Below are 14,962 nucleotides of genomic sequence, written 5' to 3'. Positions count from 1 at the left end.
CGATTGAACTGAACTGAACTGATGTTGAAGGTGAAAAACATAAAAATAATTAAAATAAGTTCTCTCATATACACTGAAGGGAATATAAATTAGTTAATTCTATTGCAGGAAAATTGACAGTTCATGTAGAAATCAGCATTTGTCATATTCTTTGAAGCAGGACTTCAAATTCAAGGATTTTATCCTAAGAGAGTAATCCTGAACTTGCATAACAGTTTGTCACTGAGGCTATTTGCTTCAAGGATGTGTATAATCATGAAAAACCAGGAATAACTGTAGTAGTCTCAAATGGGGATCAATTAATGGAGTTAAGTGATATTATGAATGGAATATTAGTCATTAAAATAACTATAGAAAAATCAAATGAGATAATATATTATTAAGGAGAAAAAACAAGTTATAAACTAAGTATAGAAACTCTTCTTTAAATTAAAAATAAGAACATATTTATGCATTTGCATAGAAAAAAATGAACATACATGCATTCATATGTGTGTATATACGTCAATAGGGAATTATACGGATAGATTATTTTATTTTTGTGCTGTATTTTCCATTATTTTCTAAAAGGAACATGCACTTCTTTGATAAAAAGCACTTATTCCAAAAAAAAACCCAACAACAACAACAAAAAATCTAAACACAATTCACATTCAACTTTCCTTAAGAAGGTTCTTAGATGGAGGACAAGATCAAAAACAAAAGGTAGAGTTTATTACATGTTCAAATCTGCTGCTATGAATGCAAGCGAAACAATTTTCATTGAGGAGGGTGATTTTGAGGAATAAGAGGAATTTGCTTGCAATAAGGAAGCCCTTGGAAGGCATTCTACCCTGTCCCCGTCCATGGGCGGACCTGGGTACTAAATATCTTTTCACTAAGTTCCAGTATGAAATCAGTGTACCCAGAGAGGACACTTTGGTAGAGCCCAGCCCCACGAGAGCAGAAGCCAAGGCCAGGCTTCAGGTAGGTAAGTGTCCCAGGGTGGCTGGGGTATGATCAGCATTGGCAGCAAGGCTGGTAGGTACCCAGGATGGCAAGACAGCAGTGATATGCACAAAACAGGATGACTTCCATTTTCTGGGTATTTCTCAGAATGATCATACTGCATACTCCCAATGACATTCGCTTCTGGAGCAGTAATCACGTTTCCAAAGAAAGTACTTCGAAAGTGAGGCCACGAATGCCCCCACCTCATATTACAGACACCTCAGAATTACCTCGATGCTGGGCTACACTTGAGAACCTCTGCTTTGCTTCCTGTAATTCATGAGTGCAGATTCCAAAATCTTTTCTCAGCAATTTGTGCTACTTTGGTGTAGCCTCAGGCCACTGCTCTCTGCTCTACTTCCAAAGGTTTTAATCATCCCCATGTTTCCCTTTCTTTTTTTTCTCCTGCCTTAAAAAAAGCAACTTGAACATGGGCACCCATCTGCCTGGAAGATTTTCTGATTTTATAAAGCTTAACACTTTCTGCACCAGATGAGTGTAATTCTTATTTTCTTAACACATCCTTGTGATAATGAGGGGTGGGTTGCATTTATCTTGAGAATGAATTTGGCTGTTTCTGAATGCCACTGGACTACAGTACCCAGTAAGCTATTCATATATTTAGAATGGGAGATCTTCCCCTACTTGCTCACTATCTGTTTCTTAAGTGGACTCCAGAAATATGCCTTCAAAGGATGCCATGAGTGTGAATGACAGGACAATCATTAGCCACCTGTCTCTGAAATGATGTAAGACAGAGTCAATCTCTGTGTCAAGGAGTGTAATTCCTCCTAAGTCAGTGTTCCTCTGTGGAGTTCGTCCAGAATGGAGAGCAGGTCAAGGGGTTAACTGAAACATCCAAGTACAGAAAGTTCAGTGTTGCCCCATTTGACCAATTACACATTGATAATAGCAAAAGAGAAGGCTAAGAAAAACATATAAAGGACCATTATTGGAGACTGAAAGCCAAGGCATCTCACTTACCTCTAGTGTAGTTAATACAATCTTCTCAACTGAAGAAAAATAAGCCTCCCACAAGAATTGTGTCTGCTGTCTAAGTGCTAGGATTTTATCCTGATGAATAGACCTGATTGTAGAAGGAATCTGTAACACAAGGTGAACACATAATAACTATAACCGGAAAACAATGAGATGCCATTTGATCAAAATCACCCGCTCAGGTTAGAGTTTTATTCTTCAGAGCATTCTGCTTCTAGCATATAGATCTACTAAAAACCACCAACCCCTAGACTGAAAGGCCCTAAAGAGGTGTGAGCTAAAAACAGCACTTACTGGGAGTCAGCATTGATGACCTTTAATGACCAAATACACAACAGTTAGAGCTCACTTCTAAGATCTGGTAGTAGCTTATCACTTGCATAGCGTTCCTCTGCCATTTTCTATGAATCCCACATGCCCTTGAACCTGCCCATGGACAATCAAATCCTGCAGAGAAGGGGCTACAGTCTTGGAGCAAAGCTGAGAGCCATTATGTCCCAAGCACTTCTAAGACATGCCACCCTCAGGACTACTAATGACCTACAGAGGGACATTTTAGGGAATGTCTCGGAGTCTGTCCATTTAATATGCAGCTGAGGGTAATTATTTCTATGTGCATGTATCTCTTTTCTCTCCCTGAGAGCTTTCTGCTCCCCAGACCTCTCTTTTTGGCTCTAGTGCTTACCCCAAACTAATGCGATCTGTCATGTGTGCTTAGCCAACACTGCTATCTACGAGGCTGCACAATTTTAAAGGAAGGATTTATGCCCTGTCCATCCAGCTAAACACTTTCTAGCTAGGATAGTGGCTTTTATGTACAGACACACCTCAGAGATACTGTGGGTTCTGTTTCAGACCACTGCAATAAAAATGAATATCACAATAAAGTGAGTCACACAAAATTTGTTTGGTTTTTCAGTGCATCCAGAGGATTCCCAGGTGGCACAGTGGTAAAGAATCTACCTGCCAATGCAGGAAATGCAAGAGACACAGATTCGACCTCTTAGTCAGGAAGATCCCCTGGAGTAGAAAATGGCAACCTACTCCAGCATTCTTGCCTGGAAAATCCCATGGACAGAGGAGACTGGAGGCTACAGTTCACGGGGTCACAAAAGTCAGACACCACTGTGTACCACCACCACCAACAGTCCATCTAAAAGTTACTTTGGCACTATAGTCTATTAAGTGTACAGTAGCATAATGTCTGAACGCACAACATAAATACCTTAATTAAAATACTTTATTCAAAGTAAAAAAAAAAATGCTAACCATCATCTGGCAACACAGGCTTATGACAAACCTTCAATTTGTTACCAAAGAAAAAAGCATCTATGAAGCACAAAAAAGCGAAGTAAAATAAATGAGGTATGCCTGTAGTAGCTATTTAATAAATAAAAGTCAAATTGACCACAGCCATCTGAAGCCACTGAAGGAATATTATTATTTTCACTAGCAGTATAGCTCAACAGTTAAGCACAGGAAAATGGGAGTCAGACCAAGGTAAGGGCCTTGGCTCTACAGTTTACCAGCTGTGCTTCCTTGAACAAGTTACTTCATCTCTCAAAGATTCCATCTCCTCAGTTATAAAACAGGGATACAGTTCTAACATCATTGTAAGGTTGTGATGAAGAGCACCTAAGTGCTTCACACAATGCCTAACACATGAGATGTTTAACTGACAAAGAAATTATTACTACTACTATTGCTATTGACTTAGGGTGATGATATGAAAAGTTGGACCAATTGCTTAATGTTTGCCTGTGAACTTGCTTGGGTCTGGAGCTCTGAAATGTACTTCCCGGTTGTCTGGTGAGTTACCTTGGCTTGCTCCCTATCTTCACTTAAAGCCCAAGGTCTATTTCATTTATAGAGTCTACATTCTTAGGGGAGATTTCTTGTGATTAGCAAATGCCCTTTTGTGCTCACCTCTTTCTGCATGCTTGCTTCCCTAATATGTAACTAATCAGAGAGGCATGGGAGCCTGGACTGAAGCAGGAATGCTCCACTAGCTGTTTTAATAAGAAAGTTACCCATGACATCATGACTAAGACTACATCTGAATTTCCAGTGGAGGGAAGGAAGTAGGAAAATTTTTTTTTTCAAGACCACTTCTACAGGGAGCCAGAGAACTGTTTCACAGTACCTACATAAGGACAAGCTCACTTGCGATGTCCAAAAGCAGATACTAAATCCGCAGTCCCAGTGTATATCTGGATTCTCAACACTGAAGCAGCATGAGGGCAACAAATAACGGAGAAAAATATTTGCCTGAAATCAGAGCTCAAGGTCAAGGGGAAATAAAATATCCTTGAAGAAGGTAGAGAAACCATTCAGATCATCGATCCCTGATAAGCCAAAGAACATTTAATTTTATTTACTGAGAAAATTGCCCAGATAGCCAAAGAAAGATTAGAAAAAAATTATCCTTCTGAATTTTCATAACCATGCCCTCTTCTGAGTGTCAGTGGTATTTGCTAAGAGTCATACAGGTTGACACTTCACTGTTTTATTGTGATGATGAGGAACCAGTCCATTAGAAAAATGTCAAAAGCTATCATCACTTTGTGGTCTCCAGAAAACTGAGTAGACTGTGGTTATGAAGGCAGAATGGTATATCATACATGAGCCTATCAATACATCTCCTCTCTTATATAAGCCACATCTTGCTGTTACTATATCAAGTGAAATATATTCTACCCGTCTGTGCATACACGTGTCTGACAGCAGTCTGCAAAGTGCTCTGGAAGATAATTCCAATTGATTGAAAAGACAGAGTTCCAAGTTTTAATGGCATTTCGCTATTGGTTATTAATCTGCTTGTCCCGAGAGACAGGTATGGGAAAGTGATAAATTAATTGCAATTTGGCCAGATTGTTCAAAGTGGCAGAACCCAGTGAAGTCTTAATAAAAGGTCATGCATGGTAACCGAACTAATGGAATCTACCAAGACAGATACAGGAAAAGCAACAGTAAGCTCTCTTGGTGACATGACAAGACTATATGCAAATAAAAACATCTGAGCTGTTCTAAAACAGGAAATGAAAAATGGTAACATAACAAAAACATTTCCCAGAGCAGACATTTGGGCTGGGTGCCAGTTCTTTAAAAACCATTGTCAATGACAGTTCAGTCGTCATTCAATATGGAGGCAGCTGTGCAGACAGACTGCATATGAGAGGAAAATGCCAACGAGTTTGAGTGGGTGCAATGAAAAACAAAACCCCCAGCATCAAGCCAAATGTTGCTTCAGAAGGTGAAATGCTTCTGGAGAATCCACTCTGGCGAAATGGCAGAGATCAGACCACCACAGTTCGGTACCCGGAAACCACTCCGTTTCAAAGACAAACTCCCAACTTATTCACATCAAATTCAAGAGAGTGTAGGTACACAGTCGGAGAAATTATGGCTGGTATTTTTCATTCCCAAATTTCCTTTAATGAGCATGCATCTTTAAAAAAAAAAAAATCAGAGGAGGAAGGAAAAGGGCAACATGGAAAAGAACCACATCTATCACTTTGTTAGGCCTTCCATGAGTGAATGTTTTTAGGCATGCACCTAGGGAGAACTCCACTAGGTCACATGTTCTTCTCCTACTTCTGAGGTCCCAGGGGCCTTGGAGATCACAGATATGAATACCAGACACAAGGCATGTTTTAGAAGCTGTGTTCAACTTGCCTTGCTTAATTGATGGCTCTCTTTGGTTACAGATATTTCACCTGTCACTTTAGGGAGAGTACTGAGTTATTTCACCAGTCAGTTAGCAGGCTGGCCAGCACGACATTAAAAAGTCATTCTACAAATATTTGTGGTAGTTCAAGGTGAAGTACAATGTCATGAAGTAAATGATTCAAATATTATATCATTTTAGAAAAAAGAGTATGGCAATTTACGCTGAAGCTAAAGCATCATTGCACAAAATGCCTTTAAAATTCTCAGTGACTGACTATTCCTGACCTGGGATTTCTCTGTGAGTATCATATTCCCCCTTCCCAGGCAGCTATTGAGATGTTCAGACTTTTATTAGGTATCCTTGTAGAAGTTTAGTTGATATATATACATGGATTTATTTCTGGGCACTCTATTCTTTCTATTGAGCTATACACCTGTTTTTAATGCCAGTATTACTGTTTTAATGACTGTAGCTTTGTAATATAGTTTGAAACTAGGGATGATGATGCTCCAGCTTTATTCTTTTTCTCTTAAGATTGATTTGGCTATTTGGGGTCTTTTCTGGTTCCACACAAATTTTAGGACTGTTTTTCTATTTCTGTTTAAAAAAAAATGCCACTGGGATTTGGGTAGGAATTACCTTGAATCTGTGGATCACTTTGGGTAATAGGAACATTTCAATAATTAGTAAGTCTTAATTCTGCAATACAGGACAACATTGTTGAAACTTGAAGATACTACACTAAGTGAAATAAACCAGTCATGGAAAGAAAAGTATTTCATGAGTCCACTTTCATGTGTTCAGTCGCTCAGTCATGTCCGACTCTTTGTGACCCCATGGACTGTAGCCCACTAGGGTCCTCTGTCCATAAAGTTCTCCAGGCAAGAATACTGGAGTGGGTTGCCATTTCCTTCTCCAGGGGATCTTCCTGATCCAGGGATCAAATCCACATCTCTTGCATCTCCTTCATTGGCAGGCAGGCAAATTATTTTACCACTGAGCCATCTGGGAAGTCCTCCCACTTATATGAGGTATCTAAAATAGTCAAGTCCATAGAATTAAAGAGCAGGATGGTAGTGACCAGGGGTTGGGGGATGGGAACTGAGGAGTTACTCAAAGGTGGGCATAAAATTTCAGTTAAGCGAGATGAATAAGCCTAGAGACCTGCTGTAATACACTGTATTTACCTATATTCAACCATAATGAGTACACGTCAAAATTGGTAAAGAGAGTGGATTTCATGTTATGTGTTTTTATAAGAATAAAATGAAATGAAAAAAAAAATTTACATGGCCAAAAATACAAGACACCCCCCACCACACACGCACACATTTTCATTTGAGGCTGCTCTTTTAAATATACATCTTAAAGATAACACTCACCCAGACTAGATTATTTAAGCAATGATAACACTAATGGCAAGAATCAGCCCTAGAGACCTGCCTTTCTGAAAATTAATCTAAAGGCAAATATGGAAATGGGAAAGGAGTACAAAGTGGCAGCAGAATTGTACAAGAACTCTCTGGCGTGATTTCTAAATATTACAGAAATTGAAGAGGGTAGATATACACCTCTTGTCAGTATCAACATTCATGTCCTCCACCTGTAGCTTCTCCTTATCCAAGTATATACTCCCTGGATCTGAGGAGATTGCATACTAGGAAGTGAACGATGTCAAGTTAAATGACTTCATATTCGCCATGACACAGGCAATTTTCTCCTGGTAAAATTTCTCTTATATAGCTGACCTTTTGGATTCATCTTCTTTGAAAGTTTGCACGGGGGCAGCAATAACCCACTGATCTGGGGAAGGCCACCACCCCTTCCTTACCTGTAATAACAATCTCTCATCGCCTATGACGGCAGCTTGGTTCCAATTAATCACTTCAGAGAATGGCAACTCCCATCCATTGCTGAGCATCACAGGGACACAGGCGGCCTGTGCAAAGAAGGGCACCGTGAGTGTGAGGGAGGTGGTGGCAGGAGGAACCCTTCTAAACAGGAGGGTGAAATCAGTACAAATTTCAATTACTGGCATGAATCCTGGACTGCTGAGGTCAATAGAAAAGTGGGGTTTTATGAAGTCATGTGAAGGCTGTCCGTATCCAGCTGAGATTTTACCATTTGCTAGCTGTGCCTTAGAATGTGAAAACCCCATTTCTATTCTTATACCTGGTTTGGCTGACTTTACTTCTAGGGAGACAACTGGCCTCGTTGAAGAAATTTTACTGACATAACAAAATCGTTCACCAACAAAATCCTAGCATAAACCCCACCTTGAACACACCTGGTCTTGTCCATGAAAATGCTACAGGTCATGTGCAAAGTGCATCGTGCCAATGTCCTGAGAAACAAACAGCTGAACAGGACTTGGTTTTCCTGATACAGTGTTTTGTGGACTTAATTCTTACCGGGTGCTCACCAGGCCAGGCAAACATCCGAACCAGACTTGGTCCCTTCAGTGTGGAGGGATCCTGACCAACTTACTACCTGCACAGCGACCTAAGAGCCTAAAAACACCAGGCTAATGACAACATTCTGGCTGCAAAGAACTCGTAATCCTAAGCAGAGACCAATTTGCTCCATGCAACACACCCAGAGGCTAGGAGAATGTTAGGGATGATATGCTTCCTAGAACCTGTCAGCAAAGACTTTCAAGAAAAGAAAGCCCTCCTGTTGGAGGACAAGACAGAACATGGGACGCATGGTGACAGAAGCACAGATTCAGGCAGGGGCAGAGTGCGAAGGAAGAAAGGACACAGCAGCAAGGAGTGCAGGAGAGGAGGAGGTGAGAGGCGGAAGGCGTGCTTTCCCGCCAACAAGGAAGGCTGGATGCAACTTCCGGGTGAGAACCGTCAAGGGTAAATGTTATTGGCAAAAGAGTCCAGAAGCTCTGGGACCTCAGAACTGCAGCGCCTGGAAGAGCCAGGCTGAGAGAGTGCCTCTGCCTTGCTGGGGGTCATGCTCAGAATTCAGAGAAGCCAAGTGGTGACTATAACGGGGACAGAACAAGTTTGATTGTGGGAAATGCCACTCATGAGCCATCTTCACTGCTGTTGACACTGGCTTCCAAGGAGGAGGGGGGGAGCCTCCATGAGGAGCTCGGCTCTGCTGCCTGGTGGGCAGTCAGATCTACTCTCTGTTTGCAGGCCTATCTCTGAGAACCCACCTTCCCTTGAGATTCCCACTGCATCTCCTCATGTCCAAAGGCAGGGTGTAAATCCTCCTTCTGCCCCCCACGCATATGAAAGGTTGTAGATTTTCTTGGGAAAATAGATTTCAGGTGTTCCAGGCAAACCATGTGTTTGGTTTAGATCCCAGGAGATGTGTTAAGGTGAACCCTCCTCCCCTCATCCCAGCCCCTGTCTGACATCAGTTCTCAACTCTGTTCCAGGGATGATCAGGGTCTCTTACCTGCAGAGCCTCCAGGAACCTGAAGGACCCAAGCCTGCGACCACGAGGAACCAGACAGAAAGTGGCATTGTGCAGCATTTCCCGATAATCATATCTAGAAGGAGAAGAGGCGCCATCAGCAAATAAAGACCATTAAGAATGGGGGTGGGGTGAATGGGCACACCTAGGGGGCGTGAAGCCACCCATGGCAACTTGGGTGGTACACAAGCCAGCCTCACTTTTCCAGGGGGAAGGTAGGAAGGGTTGCTGCATGAGGAATGGAAATGTGACCCTTCCCACTGGACAAAGCAATTAGGGTCTTGTGCAAACAATACGTAAAAGACAAGTCTGATGGTCTCAGTGACATTTTGGCTCACTCAGCCTTTACTTCGCAAATCAGGTTTTTTCATGTCTTGGCAAAAACAGGTTGCCTTCATCAGCTTAAAAACATAATCACTGCTAGTTGTTCTTTTATAATGCCATATCATTTAGGAACTTGAAGACTGCTCTTGTTTCCTACCTACCCCATAAACCATGCTATTAAAATCTACTCAGGAAACCTCCATTCTGAGCACAAAACATTTATTTTCTCCTTCAAGCTGGAGTTTCTACTTTTAACCAAGAACATTCGGTTACCCCAGACAAACACTCCTGTGTAAGAATGGTTGGCATGGAGGAAAGAGAGAAGGAGCCAGCCCAAGAAACTGGGAAAGAGAAGAAATAACAAGAAAAGAAAAAATACTCAGGACTGTGGGAAACTGGGCAAGAGATGAGATGATCGTGTCTTTTACTCAAATACCACTGAGCCAGCTCACATTGTTATTGCACTTGAGAAAAATGCAAAATAAAACAGGAATGTCACCTGTCTCTCTATGTCAGTGGAGTGCAGGGAAACAGGGCTGGCACTTGAAACATGATTTCCACAAACCGAGTCCTAAACACACAGTTGAAAGTTCCCTCAGAGTTGAAGCAAAGTTGGGAAACTGGAGATGGCTCATGTCCTGGGAAGGCCTAGCTTCTCAGGGCTAGGATGAAATCACAGTAGTATGAAATCACTCTCGTTTTTCAAGAACTTCCTGGGCTCGGCAGACAGGTGTGACTTTGACAGTAGCATATGTCACTGGCATTTTCTGACTCTAATAGTCTAATTTAATCATAGCCTGAAGGCATTGGATTCTTCCCTCCTCTTTGGGGGATACTGATATATACATTTATATTTTTAAAGTCCACATCTATTTTTATAATCTTACACAAACTAGGCATATGGGAGTAAGCCAATTTTCAATTATAAACCCGTCATTAAGAAGAGATATCATGCAAAGGACCATTTGCTTAAACAAGCGTGTACAACTAATTTGCCCAAGAAAAGGTCACCGTGAATGGATTATCTTCATTGAGAGTAAAAATTTTAAAAAAGAAAGAAAGAAAAAAGAATATCCTTGCTGCGTTAATTAAACTGTAAAACAGACTTCAAAGTGGAAATGTTTTTAAGAGGGCTCAAATTTAGCTAAATGAAAAAAATATTAAATTATGATAGTAATGGCTTCTCTTTTCCTTACCAAACATAAGGAAATAATTGACAAGGATCTCAGGCTCAACTGTTGATAATGTCTGAATATCTACCTAATCAATGGAGACCAGGGAAACACACACACACACACACACACACACACACACACACACACACACACAATGTATGTATAAAGTTTAAACTGAAACTTTTTTAATATAAAAAGGTCAAATATACTTGAGGCTACAGGAAAGTTTAATAAATACCCAGAATAGAAACCCCTAAGGGGCTGGAACAGAAGGCCCTACCTCCTCATCATTAGGCTGCTAAAAATGTAAAACCCTATTAATGTTCTGGATTGTAACAAGTTTCAAAGTTTTCAGCTGCAAAATTTACTTGAGGGAAGAAGCAGAGGGAGAAGAAAAGCAGAAAACTTGTGGAAAAACTCAAGTGACAGTTATTCAAGGTGTGGATTTTTAAGTGGTTGTAGAGAGGGATTTGCTGATGTATGGAATAAAGCTTCATGATTGAAGCTAGCGTTCATTCACATAATAGGTAAGAGGAGAAAGGGGACAAGCATTCTTGCTGGAATGAGGAACCCACTAGGTAAGCTGTGAAGTTCAGAATGAACAATGGACTTTCTGGGCCTCAGTTTCCTCATCTGCAAAATGAGTCAGCTGGGCAGGATGACTAAAGATTGTCTGGAACATTCCATAATTATTATTATTTTTTAAAATAAAGTATTTCTTAAGGGTTTTTTTTGTTATTGTTGTTTGTTTTGTTTTGATGTGGACCATGTTTTAAAAGTCTTTACTGAATTTGTTACAATATTTGTTCTGTTTTCTGTTTTTAGGTTTTTTTTAGTTGTGAGGCATGTGGGTTCTTAGCTTCAGGACCAAGGATTGAACCTGCACACTCTACACTGGAAGGCAAAGTCTTAAATCACTGGACCACCAGGGAAGTCCTCCCATTAATCTTTATTCTTTCACTAGTGTATGTCCCTTTGAGACTATCCCACTGCTCCAAAAGTTTCCACAGCCATTGCACGCATGTATGTGTGTATGTATGTAAGGGACTTCCCAGGTGGTGTTAGTGGTAAAGAATCTGCCTGCCAATGCAGGAGACAAAAGACACAGTTTCGATCCCTGGGCATGGCAACCCACTCCAGTATTCTTGTCTGGAAAATCCCATGGACCGAGGACCCTGGTGGGCTACTGTCCATAGGGTCACAAAGAGTCGAACATGACTGAAGTGACTTAGCGTGCATGCATACAGACACACGTATATTTCATAGAAATCTGCTTGTATATACAGTGTGCAATGTGTGTATTTATACTGACATACAGAAACATAAGCACATACAACTTAAAACAATGATTTTCCTATTTCTAACCATGCTCAGCCCATGAACCATCGGCTCTAGTGACAGTGAGCCTATGAATGCCTGTGTATAACAACTGGAGAAATAATGACGCCCGCAAGGAGGATGACGGTCCTAACAGAACCACACGAATGTGTGGTACTCTCCCCATTCAGCTCTTTGGTCTGCTCATATGCCCACATCTACCTCCTTCTAAGAGCTTAAACTCATTCATTTACAAAGTCATTCTTTCAGGAAATCCTATGTTCCAAGCACTGTTCTAGTCCTGGAGAAGAGGATTCTCCTGCTGCTAGACCTACCAAAGCCTCATCAGATAACTAAAAAAGGCTGACGAGGATTTCAGGGGTAGTATCTCCCTGAGGGTAGGTGTTCTAAGTATACTGTGGAAGGCTGGCCTTCCAGAATGACACAGTAAAGAATTCTGTGGATGCTCCTTCCAGCAAAAACACCAATTTACCTGATACAAATTATAAGAACATTCACTGAAAAAGTTGATATGCATGAACTTATTTACAAAACAGAAACAGACTCACAGACTTAGAATGACCTTATGGCTACCAGAGGGTAAGAGTTGGGGAAGGGGGGCTTAGTTAGGAAGTTTGAGATGACACGTACACACTGTTGTATTTAAAACAGAAAACCAACACGGACCTACTGTACAGCACAGGGAACGTGGCTCAATATTCTGCAATAACCTAACTGAAAAAAGGATTTGAAAAAGAATAGATACGTGTGTATGTCTAACTAAATCACTTTGCTATATACCTGAAACTAATATATTGTTAATTAACTATGCTTCAATATAAAACATAAAGTTTAAGAAAGAACATTCATTGACAATTTCTGGAAATTGTCCTAAGAGCATCGTGACAAGGGGAAAACCATTTGCTCAGGAAAATCTACCAAATCTCAGCAAGAACTCTGAGTGTCTAGGGGATCTGAGCCAAGATCCGCTCCATTACCAACCCTCACTAGCTCTGCCTTATAGAAGCTCTAATGTAGGTGAGTATAGCTGAGAAGACTAGGATCCCTCTACCTCAGCTCTCATCGAGAAAGTGAAAAGACAACCTATAGAAAAGAAAACAAATATTTTCAAATTATCAATTTGGTAAGTGGCTGTATCTACCAAAGGTAAAGAACTCTTGCAAACCAACAATCAGGACAAATAATTCAATTTAAAAATAGGCAAAGGCTTTGAATAGATATTGTTCCAGAGAAAATTTCCCAAGTGCCAATAAGCACATGAAAAGATACTTAACCACTAGTCATTAGGGAAATGCACATCAAAACTATGAGATATCATTTTATGCCACAAAGATGGCTATAATCAAAAGGACAGATGACAACAGGTACTGATGAGAAACTGGAATATAAATCTCATATATTGCTGGTGGGAAGGTAATACGGTACAGCCCCACTGGAAAAGAGTTTGGCAGTTTCTTTTAGAACTAAAAATGAGCTTAGTGTATGACCCAGCAATTGCACACTTGGGCATTTATCCCAGAGAAATGAAAATTTATTTTCACGCAGAAACTTGTCCATGAATGTTCACAGTTTTATCCTTAATAGCCCCAAACTGTAAACTATCCAAATATCCTTCAATGGGTGAATCATTCAACCAATTGTGGTACAAGTATAACTTAGAATACTCACTAGCAAAAAAAGGAAATGAACTACAGATTCACACAAGCAACCTTCAGGAAATTATTCTCAGTAAAAAATTCAATCTTGAAAGGACACACACTGAATTGTCCCATTTATATAGCATTAATTAACTAACATAATTACAGGGATGGAGAACAGATTAGTGGTTACCAGTGGATAGGGATGGGGGAGATGACAGGTCAAGTGAGGGAGACAATCTTTTTAGTGACCACTTCTTACCTATGACGTAAGCTTAGAAGTATAAATCATATTGAAGTTACAAACTTCTTAAAAACAAGAAATAATGAACATAAGAGATCCTAAGCAAGAAGGTAAGTAGATGAGGGAGGCAACTAATCTCAGACACAGATTTAACTAATAATGGTTTTGTTACCCTTTTCAGATGGTCATTAAGTCCCTGCTTATATAGATGATGACATCTAAGCCAGAACAGTTTCTATAAACTATTGCAATGAAAAATGCAGTAAGAATGACATGATCCTGTATTTAGCCTAGAAACCAAAACCATTCTTCGGCTGTAATAATTTTCTCCTTAAAGGTGTATTGAATAATACATGGGATACACCCCATTTAAAATGGGCCATATAATAACGCATAATTGAAGTCCTTCCCCTCCATATGAAACACATTCTTTTTTTCTTTTTTGACTGGCGGCAATTCAGTGCCACCAGGAAGTGGGTGGAGGGCAATGTGGCATTAGTGCTGGGGTCCTCATAGTACACTCTTCCAACTATAAGCATCATCTGGGAAATTGGTAGAAATGTCAATTCGCAGCCTCACCCAGGCCTGCTGAATCAGAAACTCTGGGGGAAGGGCCCGGAATTCCATGTTTTAATAAGCCCTCCAGGTAATTAAGATGGACCCTGAATTTTGAGAACCACTGGCATGGTAGTGAAGAGCTTACTAATTAAGAGCTTAGTGGTTAAGCAGCTTTAGACACAGCCAAGCCTGGGTTCCACTTTTATCTTGGCTATTCACAAACTGAGTGATCTTGGGAAAAGTTATTTAATTTGTCTAGATCTTAGTTTCCTGGTTGGCAAAATGGGGATAATACTTTTACTGGGAGGATTAAAGATACATTTTAACGAAAGCCTGTCGCACTTTATAAACAATCCATAAATGGTAGCTGTGATTATGATGATGGAAGGGAGGCAACCGGACAGAATGGAAAGTACAGCCAACTTGAAGTCAGAAAGTCTGGGCTGAAGAACTTGGGTTCTGGACCTACCACTTTCCATGTCCTGCACAAACTGTTTAGCTCCTCTGAGCCTCAGAGATGTGAGGATTTAAATGAGATTAAGTGCATACAGTAGAAACTGCAACACACTACACGACTGTAAATTCTTGTAGAAAC

At 40.5% G+C, this 14,962-nt stretch overlaps 1 protein-coding gene across 1 annotated transcript in view; it reads right to left on the bottom strand.

The window, feature by feature from the left end:
- The window catches only part of EXT1 (exostosin glycosyltransferase 1), a 317,674-nt gene that overhangs the window by 32,731 nt on the left and 269,981 nt on the right, over positions 1-14,962 (bottom strand). Inside the window, exons 2-4 of the mRNA XM_004011769.5 lie at positions 9,074-9,167; positions 7,491-7,598; positions 1,975-2,094 (exon numbers count right to left, since the gene is read on the bottom strand). Coding sequence (XP_004011818.1) covers positions 1,975-2,094; positions 7,491-7,598; positions 9,074-9,167 — 322 coding nt within the window. The remainder of the gene's footprint in view (positions 1-1,974; positions 2,095-7,490; positions 7,599-9,073; positions 9,168-14,962) is intronic.

This window comes from Ovis aries, chromosome 9, assembly GCF_016772045.2.
Source record: "Ovis aries strain OAR_USU_Benz2616 breed Rambouillet chromosome 9, ARS-UI_Ramb_v3.0, whole genome shotgun sequence".
NCBI classification, from domain to species: domain Eukaryota; kingdom Metazoa; phylum Chordata; class Mammalia; order Artiodactyla; family Bovidae; genus Ovis; species Ovis aries.
The sequence above is the reverse complement of the archived record's forward strand: the minus strand, read 5'-3'. Positions and strand labels throughout refer to the sequence as shown.